This window comes from Notolepis coatsorum (genome assembly GCF_963971535.1).
Source record: "Notolepis coatsorum genome assembly, chromosome: 5".
Taxonomy (NCBI): domain Eukaryota; kingdom Metazoa; phylum Chordata; class Actinopteri; order Aulopiformes; family Paralepididae; genus Notolepis; species Notolepis coatsorum.
Genome location: NC_140169.1, coordinates 147,094,500 through 147,109,490, shown reverse-complemented (window position 1 = coordinate 147,109,490; position 14,991 = coordinate 147,094,500). Strand labels below are relative to the sequence as shown.

The 14,991-nt window shown below is 45.6% G+C and overlaps 1 protein-coding gene across 1 annotated transcript in view; it reads right to left on the bottom strand.

Moving 5' to 3' along the window:
* LOC311228412 (adenylate cyclase type 3-like) overlaps positions 1-14,991 on the bottom strand; it is a gene marked incomplete at its 3' end in the record, with an annotated part of 80,770 nt that overhangs the window by 11,704 nt on the left and 54,075 nt on the right. The window contains exons 11-12 of the mRNA XM_084314320.1: positions 11,888-12,004; positions 8,693-8,967 (exon numbers count right to left, since the gene is read on the bottom strand). Of these exons, the coding sequence (XP_084170446.1) occupies positions 8,693-8,967; positions 11,888-12,004 (392 nt within the window). The remainder of the gene's footprint in view (positions 1-8,692; positions 8,968-11,887; positions 12,005-14,991) is intronic.

Sequence of the window (14,991 nt, the reverse complement as noted above, 5' to 3'; positions counted from 1 at the left end):
AAAGTCAGTACTCAACACACAATGCATAATGAAACTTTCAGTAAAGGTGGTTATAATATATGCAAGTACAGAAACAGGATAAAACAAAAATAGTCTATAATAACATTTTAGCCGTATACAGTGTATATCCAGCGAAATTACAATTATATAAATGTTAGTATATAATATACCCCTAATACCTATTTTCTAAAACCCTACACACATATGCTCCAGCTCAAACCCCCCCCTCCCAGACCCCCTCTTGGATAGTACCTCCATTATCCCTCACTCCTAACCAGACACCGCCATTATAAGCTAGCTTTTATTCTCTCCACCACTTCTAACCACATTGACATTTTGGATTCATTGAGCCCCAGAATTCTTGCTGTAGATATTTCTTGATATATCACATCAAGATATGTAAGAAACCACACTTTTCGGCACATTTTTTCCGGTTGAAACCAACGTGATGCGATCAGTTTTTTAGCTACTGTGATACCCGATAAAACCAATCTTTTTAGTTGTGGATTCACTGCAAACTCAAAAACATCATTCAATAGTAATACCGCGGGGTGTACAGGTATATTCCAAAATACGAGTGTTGATAATTGTTGGGACACATCTTTCCAGAATGCCTTAACTGGTGGGCAGTCCCAATACATGTGCATAAATGTTCCTTCGTCCCCATTTGTACATTGGGAGCATTTGGAGTCTTGTATAAGCCCCATTTTGCACAGCCTTATAGGAGTCAAGTATGTCCTGTGAATATAGTTCAGATTGATTTGTTGATGATCCGGGTTCCTTGATGTAAGTCGGACATTTGCCCAGGCTCCTTGCCAATCAAAGTCATATTCCAGGTCTGGTATATCCCTCCTCCAGACAGTGTCTATTTGAAGGGTTTCATACGAGGACGTTAGTAATTGATAATAAAAACTTGATACAAAACCTCCCAATGTATCTCTTTCATAGAAAAATGTGTGGTATCTGTGGTGTTCAATTGGTACGAGTAATGGAACACCGTGAGATCTCATACAAAGTCGTAACTGTATGTAAAAAAGCCATGTGGACTCGGTGAGGTTAAACTTTATGCATATTTCGACATAACTACAGAGGCCCTTGTTATTAAAAATATCCCCTAATGAGTGTATGCCTTTCTCTTCCCATATAGGGAATCTTATAGGTCGTTTTCCCATTAAGAGTGCATTGTTATTGAATATGGGAGTGTGATTATGCCATTCTTGAGGGTTAGGATATTTCTTTTGTGTTTCCCGCCATGTTCTGATTGCATGGGTAATTATTGGGCCAAATTCTCGCTCACAATGCTTGATTGAAAGTTTAGTGTGTGCTATGTCTTCCAGTCTCTGTGGGGCTACCATGTTTTCTTCTAATTCTCTCCAAGATACCAAAGCCTGGGGGTCAAACCATATCTTCACTGGTCTTAAAGTGAAGGCCTTAAAATATTGTAAAAAATCTGGGACTGCCATGCCACCGTCTGCTTTATTTCTCTGTGCGGTGGATCTTTTTATGCGAGGTGGTTTGTTATTCCAAATAAATTTGTATGTGGAGGTTTGTAATCTTTTCCAGTAGCCCTCTGGAGGAGGTAACGGAAGCATTGAGCTGAAGAAATTGATTCTTGGTAATACATCCATCTTAACTATTGATACCCTTGCCTGTACTGAGTTTTTAAGTTTTGCCCACCTGTCCAGGTCGTCTTTGATTTTGTTCTGTATTTTTGTGTAATTGTGCTTCACCGTTTGTCTTATGGTGGGAAATATTTCCACACCCAAGCATCTGAAATGTTTGACCATGGGTATCGCACCTGGGAGGGTTGTGTCTTTTTTTGCACTGGTGTTAAGAGGAAGAAACGCCGACTTAGGCCAATTTATTTTAAATCCCGATAAATCACCAAAGTTTTCTATCAACTTGAGTATATGCGGCAATGTGTTGTTGGGGTTTTGCATGAACAATATTACGTCGTCCGCATATAAACTAATTTTAAGATGTGTGCCCTTGATTACTATTGGTTCTATGTGTTGGGATTGTCTTATAAATTGTGCTAAAGGTTCTAATGATAGATCGAATAGTCCGGGACTAAGAGGGCAACCCTGTCTGGCTGAGCGTGATACCGGAAAGATATCGGAGATGAATGTGCCTGTTGTAATCCTGGCCGATGGGTCCTTGTATAGTACTTTAATCATATCAATGAATCCTTTTCCTAACCCCATCCTTTCTAATACTGCCCATAGAAACGACCATTCTAACCTGTCAAATGCTTTCATAGCATCCAGGGATAGTATCGCCTTAGGTGTGGTGTCCTCTTTGTCAGCATCTAGTACGTGCAGTATTCGCCTTATGTTATCATTGATCAGGCGACCTTTTATGAAGCCTGTTTGGTCCGGATGAACTAAAGACGTCATATGCTTTTGCAATCTGATGGCTAATATCTTAGAGTACAGTTTGACATCGGTTCCGAGGAGGCTTAAAGGACGGTAACTACCGCACTCAGTGGGGTCTTTGTCTTTTTTGTGAAGAACTGAAATGAGTGCGGTATTTTGGTGTTTATGGAAGCTTCCCTCTTTGACTGAGTATAAGATCATATTTAGTAATAAGGGTCCAAATATGTCCCAGCAAGAAATGTACATTTCTGATGGGATACCGTCAATTCCCGGAGCCTTGCCGTTTTTCATTCCGGATATGGCCTCCTTGAGTTCTTCTAATGTGATCGGTACTTCTAACTGTTTAGCGTCTTCCTCCGTAATTTTAGGGAGAGTAATTTGATTAAGATATGTGTCTAATTTGTCTTGATCTTGACTTACATCATAACATATAACATTACAAGTAAACAGAAAACAATATTATTTACATCATAACATGACATTAAACAGGACAAAGTAATAGTGTATACACACAAACACAAACACGCACGCACGCACATACACACACACACACACAAACACACACACACACACACACAATACTTACAACATAACATATAACATTACAAGTACTAAACATGACAAAGTACTAGTACACACACACAAGACAAGGTCCAATATCCAATAATCAAACTATGTCAAATAGCTAAGAATACTTAACTGTAGACAACTATATGCCCACACATTTGTTCATACACAAAAAAAGACAAAAAGGAGTAATACAGCAATAGTAGACTACGGGTTAACCCTTTCGCTGCGACAATACAGAGGGTTAACCCTTTCACTGCCACACGACAAAGGGTTAACCCTTTCACTACCACACTACATAAGGTTAACCCTTTCACTACCACACTACAGAAGGTTCTGTTTCGTTATGGCTTGCTCAGCACCTGTCTGCATATATCTCGCTTCAGCGTATATACACTGAATAAAAAATTCCACCATGTACCTTTACATGCCAGCATTCATCTGGCCACACCCCCATCCGCTTACCTACATAAGCAGGGGTGGGGCCACACACTCATCTCCTTCTCAAATTTCATCCACAAGCTACGTGCTGCTCACATGCCCACTTGACGTGGAGAAAAATATTTACTCTGAGGAAAGGAAGAACAAGGAGATACGTTGACATCATATCTTTATTTTCTCTCTCACTATTTTCGAGAAAATACGGCGATATTGTCTTCGTTACTGGAGTGTCTGGAAGATGATGATCATTCTACACCTCCACCGGTTTTTTCGTATTAGGAGCTCACGCCGCTGACATGCTTTCCAACTACAATCCTGCTTGCTGCGGCTGGATGGGGTAAGACCCTCCAGCAACACAGCTGGACTGTAGGACGAACCGACTGTTGTGAGAAGCGGTGGGTTCCAGGTTTGGTATGTACTGTTTTGATTGCAAGCTCTGGTTGTTGTTGATGCTATGGGGGTTAGCTAACAATTTACGAAACGCCGACCCCAGGCTAAGGTCCTCTGCTCGGCTTAAAACGGTGGTCGGAGGATCTTGGCCTGATGCCCATGATGACTAATCTAGTGGCCCGCGCTAGGTTCTGGTGATCTCAGGATTCTAGAGCGGATGCTTCTCTGTCCCGTGTAGGCCCCATCTTTCATATACAAATGAAAGTTTACCCTAACAAGGAAATGTGGGCATAAGATCTTCTTTATCGGAAGTTCCATGCTCAAAGGGCCCTGTGTGTGTCTGGATCACCGTTGAAACTGTGTTCTGACATCTCTTTTCTTTTCCCTGTTAGGGAAGGGATTGGGACAGCGGCCTGTCTGAAGTGTAGCTTGTTATGTCATTGTATACAGTTCAGGTGATGGCTGGTTAGCTTGCGTGCTAGTTATGGACTACTGCCAGTCAGCTGTTAGCCGCGCAGCTGTTAGCCGCGCAGCTGTTAGCTGCGGCGTTAGCTCGCTGTGTTTACCAGGCTGGTATACGTTAGCTTGTTGCTATCAGCCGATTGGCTGTTAGCTTAATGCTACACTGTTTAACGTTCTGAGACTATAACATGCTTTAAACACTCTGACTACGACGTCATCTTTGACAGAGGATGTTAGTCGAACCTACCGGGAGCCCGGCCGGCGAGGACTGCGTCAACAAGGAGAACCGTAGCGGCGGGGTGGAGCAGCGACGCTGCCCGTGTCGTCAACACAGGAATGCTGTGTTTACTATCGGTGCCCTGTTAGCCAGACTGCAGTTCGCTTGGTCTGCGCTCACGGTAGGAAAGGTCCCGACCAGACCTTAAAACGCGTCTTCTTCCTTCCCTTCTAATGTTTTGTAATAACGATGTTTTCCAAAACGGGTGTTGCTGTAATACATTTAGGATACGACGCGAGTTGTGTGTGAATTGTCTTGTCACTGGTATTAGCTTCTCCATGCAAATCGGGTTTTTTGTTACATATGTAAAAATGATCTGGTTTGTTGTGTTGAGAAACATCATGTGTGTTCATGTACCGTGTACTCACAACTAAGGGGGTCAATTAACCTGTAAAGCTATGCTTAGTGACATATGAGTGAAGAATGAATTATTTTCTCAGCCTGTAATGACAATGAACAGTGTGTTCACATATTAACAGGTTTACCTGTTCAACTGGCCGTATCAAGGGTAAGGTAGGAGGGGTGTTCCCCCCGGTTCCCTGGGGACTTCCCCACCCTCCTCTCAGACATGTTGTTTACAATATATTGTGTCACTGTGTTGTGGGATACGATGTAACCCTTAGCTTAGTTGCTGTGGTTGTGCTAAAACCGCTTGAGAAACTATATTTTCCTAAAGAAAAGATTGTTTAGTCACTTTTCGTGTGTGCTTAGCAAGGCCTGTGGCCGATACTAATCGAGAATTGTGTATTCTCTCATTATGAAAAACGGCATTCCTCTGTAGAGTGTATTTGCCATTTTTTGTGGTGATAAAGGGTTGTGTGTGTCTTGGATCTACAACTGGGTTAGGTTGGCCACAGAAGCACATGTGTAAGTCTGGTACCGGGGCTCTTAAGGGGGCCCTCTCTATTCTGTGTTTTTTCCTTAGTAAAAATCAGATAGCAGGTTAGCACATGAGCTGTGTGAAGCTGTTAGACACTTCATGTAGCTGACTGTGACTGTGTCATGCTCTTTTTTGTCATTACATCGTATCATGGGTGTGGGGTCGTAAAGGGGTGAACTGGTAATCCTTTCCTCCCCTTTTGATGGGCAGGGGTTATAACCTCCTGTCCTTCAAGGTTCCTGTCACGTTGCTGTTCGGCACGTTACAGGGTAAGAGGGGGGGGGGGGGAGTTTCCTGGTCCCACGCCCTGGAAGATTGGGCGTGTGCACCGCAGAAATCCCCCCGCCATAGAGTACGTCACTGTGCGCGTCTCTGTTGGTAAGACTTCCGTGAGCTGTTCAGGTCCATATGATGGATCTGTTTCAGGGAGTGGTCAGGGCTCCTCCTCATGAAGCTCCTACTCGGGCCTTCTGTGAGTTAGGACTCTCCTTCCCTGTGAGGGAGCCTCCTCAGAGTTTAGAGCCTCCTCCTCAGATTGTCAAGGTGAGTAGAACTTCAAAAAGGAGTCCTGCTCTATTGTGTGTATTCGATTCAATTCGATTATTGAGTGTGTATTGGTTCAGTGCCTCCTCCTCGGAGAGCCCTAACCCAAAATATTACATGGCTCAATGTTGCAATATATTCTTTTCAATCTATACAGCTCGAGTGGAAATCTGGGGATTTCCGTCTCCTCCCTATGGGAGGGTGGTGGGATGTAAAAATGTAACATTTTTTACCCTCAGCGTCGTCACGAGGGATTCATGTCAGTCTGTGTTCTTTCTTTTTTGAATAAAAAGAGGAAGGTACATGAAGCACGACGGCTCTGTGTCGTTCTCCCAGGCGACTTGGAGGAACAATGTTTGGTGTCTTGCTAGACTATCCATTGATGTGTTTGGGTCTCGACGCATACATAGTGCTGGCTCAGGTGTGTTTCTGTGACAGAATCACACAGGGGCTAAGTGCACCTTGGTTGCTTGTTAAAACAGCGTTTTTATAGGGCAACTGGGATGGAGTTTTGTCTCTTCCGAGCGCCAGTTTACTAGGTTGTCTCGATGAATTCTCGTTCATATCTGGGGGATGTTAACGGAATAGATCTGGACATAGGTAGAGGGGTCTCACGCCCTTGGGGTGGGCCACTGAGCACGGTCTAAATGGGGACCGTCTGGGTGGCGCCCTCTTTTCATGTTTTAGATCGACACGCATACCTACCCCCTCTTCTGGAGTGGGCATGTCGGCGTGGTTAGGATACGGGACTGGTCTGGTCACGCTGGTCCAGGTCAGTTAACCCGTTGTCCGCCGGGGATGCAGATCTGCTGTTCTGGTACCCTGAGGGACTTGTGCTTTTTTCGGGGGGAAAAATGCCAGGTCGGTCCGGGTGTCGCAGGGTTAGGCGCTATGGAGACCCTTGTTGGGTACATGTTGGGTACACTATTGTAATGGCTTACGGCCATACCAACCTGTACACGCCCGATCTCGTTCGATCTCGGACGCTACGCAGGTTCGGTCCTGGTTAGTACTTGGTTGGGAGACTGCCTGGGAATACCAAGTGTGGTGTGCTTAGGGCTGGTTCTCCATTCTTTTCGCTCCTCTCTCACGCGTGGCGAAGAGGGGGCTGTTGGGGTGGTCTTGGACCTCCTCTGGTAACCCTGTGCTTCCCGTGCCGCCGGGCCCAGTCCAAAGTAAAGTTTTGTTGATACCGTAGGCCTGGGATAACCCTTTTTTGAAAACTGAAACACTTGTACTGCGGTATAGCCAGTGTATGCCCGCAGGTGTGTTTTGGAGTTTTTTCTTGAGGGGTTATAGGAACAACCACCGCATCTGGTAACGACAGGGTGGTTGGTTCTGTGGTGTGTTGGAGCAGAGTCAACTCCCGGGTTACCTGGTTGAGTGTGCCCCTGCACGTTCATGACGTCTGCCAATCATGTCAGCCTTCTCTGCCTCGACCCCTCTGGGTGGGTTTTTTTTTTAATGGAGGCTTTGTCATGCAACAACGCCAGCATACGCCCCTTCCGCCGGGGGGGCTGTTTTCAGCTGACTCCTTTGGCGCCTGTCTCGTCCGCAGTGCTCCAGGCTCAGGTTACAGCCTGTTGCCTGGTTTCCCCGGTGCGTTGCCTGCTTCCGTTGGTTAACCTTTTTTGTGTGCTTACGGCCATGCTGACTGCCTGTTCTGCAGGGTCAGTGTGCCAGGCGGTGTGCTATTGGGGGGAAAGGGCCCGCTCCTGGAGGGGCCTTATCCGAATATGCTGGCGATGTGGGGGGCGGTGTCACTAAGTGACCACCTGGTGGGGTCTTGATGCCTGGCGTCATTGACCTCTCCGGGCCCCCATTTTCCAGGGGATCCAGTCCCTTCAGTGGGTCTGGGTCTTCCTTCGCGCTCCGCTGCTACGGCCTTGCCACAGGGTTGAGTTTTCTCTTGACCCCGTGATTTCTGGGGGCAGTAACGAGGTTGTTCCTTCCGTTCGTTCCCGGGTGGCATGCGGGTTGTGCGTGTGTGTAGTCATGGGGTCAAGCCACGGTCTGCTCACCCTGTGCGTTGAGTTGCTTGAGTGCCTCTTCGCACGGTCGGATCCGTCGCCCTCCCGTGAACCTCCAATAGGGGGGGTATCCTCCATTAGGGAGGGTCGGGGGGGCTCGGTCCTCCCCGGTCTGATGGTTGTGGGGGGCCTCAGCGGGGTACATTCGTCGGGCTATGGCTCCGCTCAGCCCCTGTTATGCAGACAGGTGCTGAGCAAGCCATAACGAAACAGAACGAAGGGTTATGTATATAACCCAGTTCTGTGAGTTATGGTGCGCTCAGCACCTGGACGCCGCTGCGGCCCTTGATTTTTCATTGTGGTGAAATTTGTTGGGAAGGAGATGAGTGTGTGGCCCCACCCCTGCTTATGTAGGTAAGCGGATGGGGGTGTAGCCAGATGAATGCTGGCATGTAAAGGCACATGGTGGAATTTTTTATTCAGTGTATATACGCTGAAGCGAGATATATGCAGACAGGTGCTGAGCGCACCATAACTCACAGAACTGGGTTATATACATAACCCTTCGTTAACCCTTTCACTACCACACTACATAAGGTTAACCATTTCACTACCACACTACAGAAGGTTAACCCTTTCACTACCACACTACATAAGGTTAACCATTTCACTACCACACTACAGAAGGTGAACCCTCTCACTACCACACTATATAAGGTTAACCATTTCACTACCACCCTACAGAAGGTTAACCCTTTCACTACCACACTACACTACCGTCTCTCACCTGTATGCGGCGAACCGCATGAAGTCGTACAGGTCGTACATGTCGCGCCAGCTGTAGATGTTGACGGCGCCGGTCGCCGTGACGACCATCGCCATGAGTCCCAGTTTTACCAGGTGGCTGGCCTGCACCAACATGGCGGTTGCTATGAGCGACATCACCGCCATGAAGCTGAAGTGCTTGGGGTTTTGGGCACAGCCGCCGTCGCCCAGCGCCTCCAGGGCCACGCCGCCGGTGCTGGTGTTGGAGAGCAGGAGAGGCGGCGAGACACAGCTCAGCTGGAACGTCGAGGAGAGACACAGAAGGAGGAGGATGACATTGGAAGGAATGTCAGGTGTGAGTAACGTGGAAGGATGTTACAAAAGCAGGGGTGTAAAAACTACCCAGAAATTATACTTAGTGAAAGTATGGGTACCGTCTCAAAATCGTACTCAAGTAAAAGTCAGAGTATCTGGCTAAAAACACACTTGAGTAAATGTAAAAAAGTTTCTACTTTTAAATGTACTTAAGTACTAAAAAGTATAAGTAAAAACTTTTTTTCTGACCGTCTATTCTTCTGATAGCAGATCAATCAAAGATCCCCGCTTATACTAATTAAAATTGTTGGACCTGCAAGATTTGTACTTTGTACTTTGTAGGTCTGTATTTTAAATGTAAGTAGTAAAAAGTATGTTTTTTTTCCTCTGAAATGTAATTGAGTAAAAGTACAAGTACTGTATACAAACCTAATAATACTAGAGTAAAGTACAAATCCACAAAAACAGTACTTAAGTATTGTAACGAAGTACAATTACTCAAGTACTTTACACCCCTGACTGTTAGTCCAGAGGGCCTCTTCTGTGACTGTCACCTGGTAGCAGAGACGTGGTGGGGGCTGGGGAGCCCTTCTTTGCAAGAAAACTGTATTTTCCAAGTGATAAACAAAACGTAGGCACCGTCTACACTCTATAATCACAGTCAGACAGTAGGTCCACTCCCCACACTCCCAGAATGAGCACTAAAACACTGCCAGTTAGTACATATATGACTGTTTTAACCAACAGGTTTCCCCTCATCTCTTAGCCTCTCTCTCTTCCCTGGCTGACTGAGGAGGCAGTAGTCCGTGAAACAGGCCGTCCCCGGTGGGACGCCACTAATGAGGCTGCAGGCAGAGAAATAGACAGCTAAAGAGTCGTAATAGACCCCGGCGGGGACAGGTAGTCAGACACATGAAAGACTCTGAAGAGACAATGTGGACGAGGTGAGAGAGCTCACGGGTGGATATGAGCCCGCGTGTTAGGGTTGCCGTGGTGACGTGGAATTTCCCATGGCTAATAAACTTCATGACAACGCCGGTATTACTGGTGACACTGGACATTTTACAAAATGATGTTCAATATCTGTAGAGAGCGCTTACTTTAACCCTTTAATCGCCAAGGACGACTTTAGACGTCATTGCTCGCCATGCTTAATCTGCCAATGACGTCGTACAGCGTCTTTGAGATCAATACTTCAAAAATCTGTCATGGCAATCATATTTCACCCACGGAGACTTGAGACTTGCTGTTGATCTCCTCTCAACTCAAGACCGCCATCTGGTGGCCGATCGGCGAATCGCCAAAACCGGAAGTGAGCAGCCGGAAGTGGTGCTCACCCATATTTCGTCCGGCCACTCGCTATCACTAGCGGGACTCCAGCTTGATACACTGGATAGCGATCCGTTGCCAATAACTCGATAAACAACATGATTTGGACGTATATAGTATTATACAACCTGGAACTGGACCAACTAGATCGACATCCCATAATAGCGAACTTTCTGCTCCACGCTGATCGCCCAACGCTACGAGGAAGCTGCGGTGAGTTTCAGCGTGTTTGATTATTATTATACATACACACTGCTCCGATCAACATATCACCCATACTAAATAAATGATTTAACGTCGGCCACGGACTTATAAACCCCCCCCCCCCCCCCCCCCCCCCCCCCCTCCGGTCACCAGCAGATGACGTGACGTGTAGGACCTTGTACAATTGAAATTTTTAATCTGACGTCAATCGGTATCAAACTACATCTGATGATCTAATATATGTATTTAGGGCTATAACTCACGTTCTGCAGAATGCTGCAGAAAACGATAAAAACATATTTATACTTTAGACCGTATTTTAGTATGAATATGTGAATGAAAAAGTAGAACGTTGCTACATCCTAAACGATAGATACTTGACGTTGAATGGGCCATAGTAATGTCAATTTAGCAATACAATTTAAAAAGTTATAGCCCTGCAAAGAAGGGGAACATCTCCATAGACAAATAGAGCTGGCAGAGGATGGTATAAGGATGGATATAAGCGTGGCAGAGAAAGGGTTAATCTTTAAAGGAACACGCCAACTTTTTGGGAAATTATTATTTGCCATCTACCCTGGAGTTAGACAAGCAGATACATACCCTTTTCTTCTCTGTGCATGCATTAGGCTTAGGGAACAGCCGCGCCGTTAGCCTAGCTTAGCGTCATTCACTGGAAGTAGGTGTGCCAGTGTAGCCTAGTTCCCAACAGTCACGAAATACACTCCAAATACAACTCCAAAACTTTCCTGTAAACATGTTGTGACCTGTGTATTTACCACGTGGAGAAATGAAAAAAGCCTAATGCCTGCCTAATGCATGCACAGAGAATAAAAGGGTATGTATCTGCTTGTCTAACTCCAGGGTAGATGGCAAATAAGCTAATTTCCCCAAAAGATCTCTGCTTAGATGTACACGTGATCTCAAGAAGGTGCTGAATGAGCTCAGTGGCAATTCTTCATGTCTGTTCAATGTTAGAATGGTGTTATTCACCGTCAAAGATAAAAAATACAAAAAAAAGAATCATTACAATTTACTCAAGCCTATTAACAGACAGACACACTATGTCTGACACTGGGAATACATTCCCTGATGTCCACAGATGTCCCTAGATACCAAGAACATGCAAATGGATCTTGTAGAAGTGGAGCAATCATCCATTTACTTAGGTATGTATTTTTAGGCTAATTTTCTGAAAATATGGCTAGGGCTTAAACATGTTCATTTCCCCTGGAATTTCTGGATTTAGAAAATTGTAAGCATTCTTCCAGATCTTTTCTCCATGACTCGCTAGATTAACATAATGTTTTCCTGACTTTCTAGGTTTTTTCCATTACCACCACACACACAAACAAGCTCACGGTCTTACCATGTCGGCGATCTCAGCCATGGTCAGAACAAAGATGGCTGCCATGGCCCATGTGTTCCTTGCCCACCGTGTCCGATCGATCCACACCGAGAACGACACCAGCCTCTTGGAGAACATCTGTTACACACACACACACACACACACACACACACACACACACACACACACACACACACACACACACACACACACACACACACACACACACACACACACACACACACACACACACACACACACACACACACACACACACACACACACACACACACACACACACACACACACACACACACACACACACACACACACACACACACACACACACTCCTAATAAATAACCTGAACCACTTCATTCTCCTGTGCCTTGTGTTCTTGGGTTCTCCTGACACCCCCCCCCCCCCATAACAAGACTATGCATTTATTCAACAAGAAACAAGTTTTGTTCACTTACACCGGCCTTTTTTTAAATGTAAAATACTGCCTGCTCACACACAAAGGTAATAATATGATGGTGACTTTACACCAGAAATAAAGGGTAGGTTCCCCTGAATCATAAAAGGTGTAACACTTGATACAGACTCAAAGAACAAGCTCAGAATTGGCAAAAACACTATGTCCAGGCGAATCTTTGTCTATGTCGGCTTTTTAGAAGGTTAAAGTAGGAAGCTGCCTCCATTAACTGTGGCATTCCCAAAGGGCGGCTACGTGGCGTAGTGGGCAAGGCGCTCGCCACGAATACTGGAGACGCTGGGCTCGCCTGTTCGAGCCCAGCGCTCCACATTGCTTTCAGTTTAGCTGGTCGTCCATACTAATACACATTGGCCGTATTAGGGGGTGGGAAACTGATGGGTGGGGATCGGGCGTTGTGGACAGCGACTCCTACAGGTCGGTTGGTGCGCCTGCGCAGTAGAATCAGGAAGTGTCGGGGGCAGCGTGAGCCTCCCACGCGTTACTCCTCGCCACTGAGAGATCGAGCTGCGCAGGTGAAAAGATGCGACTGCTGTTACCTCAAGTACCGGAGGGGACTTGTGCTATGTATGACTTAGTCCACATTGCAGCCGGCTTGTGGGAGGCAAGAAACAGCGTCCGTGACAGGGGAGGGTTGAATTGGATGATACGAAATTGGGATGGGAGAAAAATAGAAAAATGGGAGAAAAAGTGGATAAAAAAAAAATGTGGCATTCCCCAAGGCTCTATTGTCCGGTGTATCTGCCAGTTACACCCGACAATGCTTGCTCATTGAAGAACCAATTTATCTGTCTAGATGACATTTGTTTGTTTGTTTGTTTATTTACACATATAAAAACAATTACATATATAATACAATATAATCCACAAGGGATGTGTAGGAGAATTGCCTAAAAACCCTCTAGGGGCTTGCATGTGGCATTCACCAGAAAGCAAAATTACACTGATATTATATCAAGATAAAATATAAAATCCCCCCCCCCCCTCCCCAAACAAACACACACAAGCAGGTCTACATAGACACCGAAGCAGGCACCCATGCCATACGATTTCTGGTGAATGAATGAATGAATGAATGAATGAATGAATGAATGAAAACTTTATTTAACAGATTGCAGAATGGGTACAATACAGTACGGCTCAATACATACAATTGTTAAGGGGATGCAGACCTGAGAAAGACGTTTGTCTTGTTTCCATCAGGGTCCCCCATTTTCAATTCATATAGACATTTATGACATACATAACATACATGACATTTATGGCATAGGGACATATAGGTATTTAGTACTGATACATTTGTGACATAGGCGGTATTCAAATATACAGTACTGTTACCCCTAGATCCTGACAGAGTATATACATATGATGGGGAGGGGACTGTACATTAGGAGGGGGTGGGTGGGTGGGAGGGGAATATACATACGGCGGGGAGGGAATATATACATGCGGTGGGGAGGAGACTGTCTATTAGGAGGTGGTGGGGGTTTTGGGCATTTACGGTGGCCAGTTTCGAATTGCAGCCTCCCGTAGGTGCTCTTTAAGGGCGGTTTTGAATGTGGGCAGGGATTCACATTCCTTTACAGCTTTGGGTAGGGCGTTCCACATTGTTGTGGCATAATTGCAAAACGTGTTTAGTCCCTTGTTTGAGCCGAATCTGGGTTTAACATGATTTGTTGAGCTTCCTCTGGTGTAGTGGTTGTGGTATTCACTGACCTTTGGGAAGTATTTTGACATGTACATGGGCACCCCGGTCGTATAGTGTATCTTGTAGACCAGGCCCATTGCAAGTTGCTGTACTCTGTCGTCTACTCTAAGCCATCCTAGGTTGGCAAAGTGGGCAGGGGTGAGGTGGGTTCTGGGGTTCAGGTCAAGTAGTAGTCTGACCAGTTTGTTTTGTGATGTTTGTAATTTTGTTTTAAGCGCCTTTGAGGTGCTTTGGTACCATGAGGTGCACGCATAGTCATAGTACCCTTGAATGAGTGCTCCTGCCAGAGTCCTCAGGGTATTCTTGTTTACCAGAGAGGAGATCCGGTACAAGAATCTAGTTCGTTGGTTGACTTTTTTTATTACATTGGATGCCATTTTGTCACAGGAAAGATTTGCCTCTAGGATGGAACCCAGGTAGGTAATTTCGTCTTTCCTTGTGACAATATTGTCACCCACTGTAACTGAGAAGCCGTCGGTCTTGCTGAGTTTGTTATTTGAACCGAAGAGAATGGACTCTGTTTTGCCCATGTGTAATGATAGTTTGTTATCAGCGAGCCATATGCAGATTTTGCCTAGTTCCGTGCTGAGGGTTTTTTCAACCTGCAATTTGTTCTTGTCAGAGACCAGCAGGGCTGAGTCGTCCGCAAACAGGAACAAGTTGCAGTCACAGGCTGACGACATGTCATTTGCATAAATTAGGAAGAGTAGCGGTCCTAGTATGCTTCCTTGTGGAACACCACAGCTCACTGTGAGGGGGGGGGATAGAGTACCGTTTACCTCTACCATCTGTTCTCTCCCCTCCAGGTAGGATTGCATCCAGCTCACTGATAGGCTATCAAAACCAATTGCTTTTAGCTTGTCCATTAGAATGGAGTGATTGACAGTGTCGAAGGCCTTTTGTAGGTCCAGCATGACCATGCCGC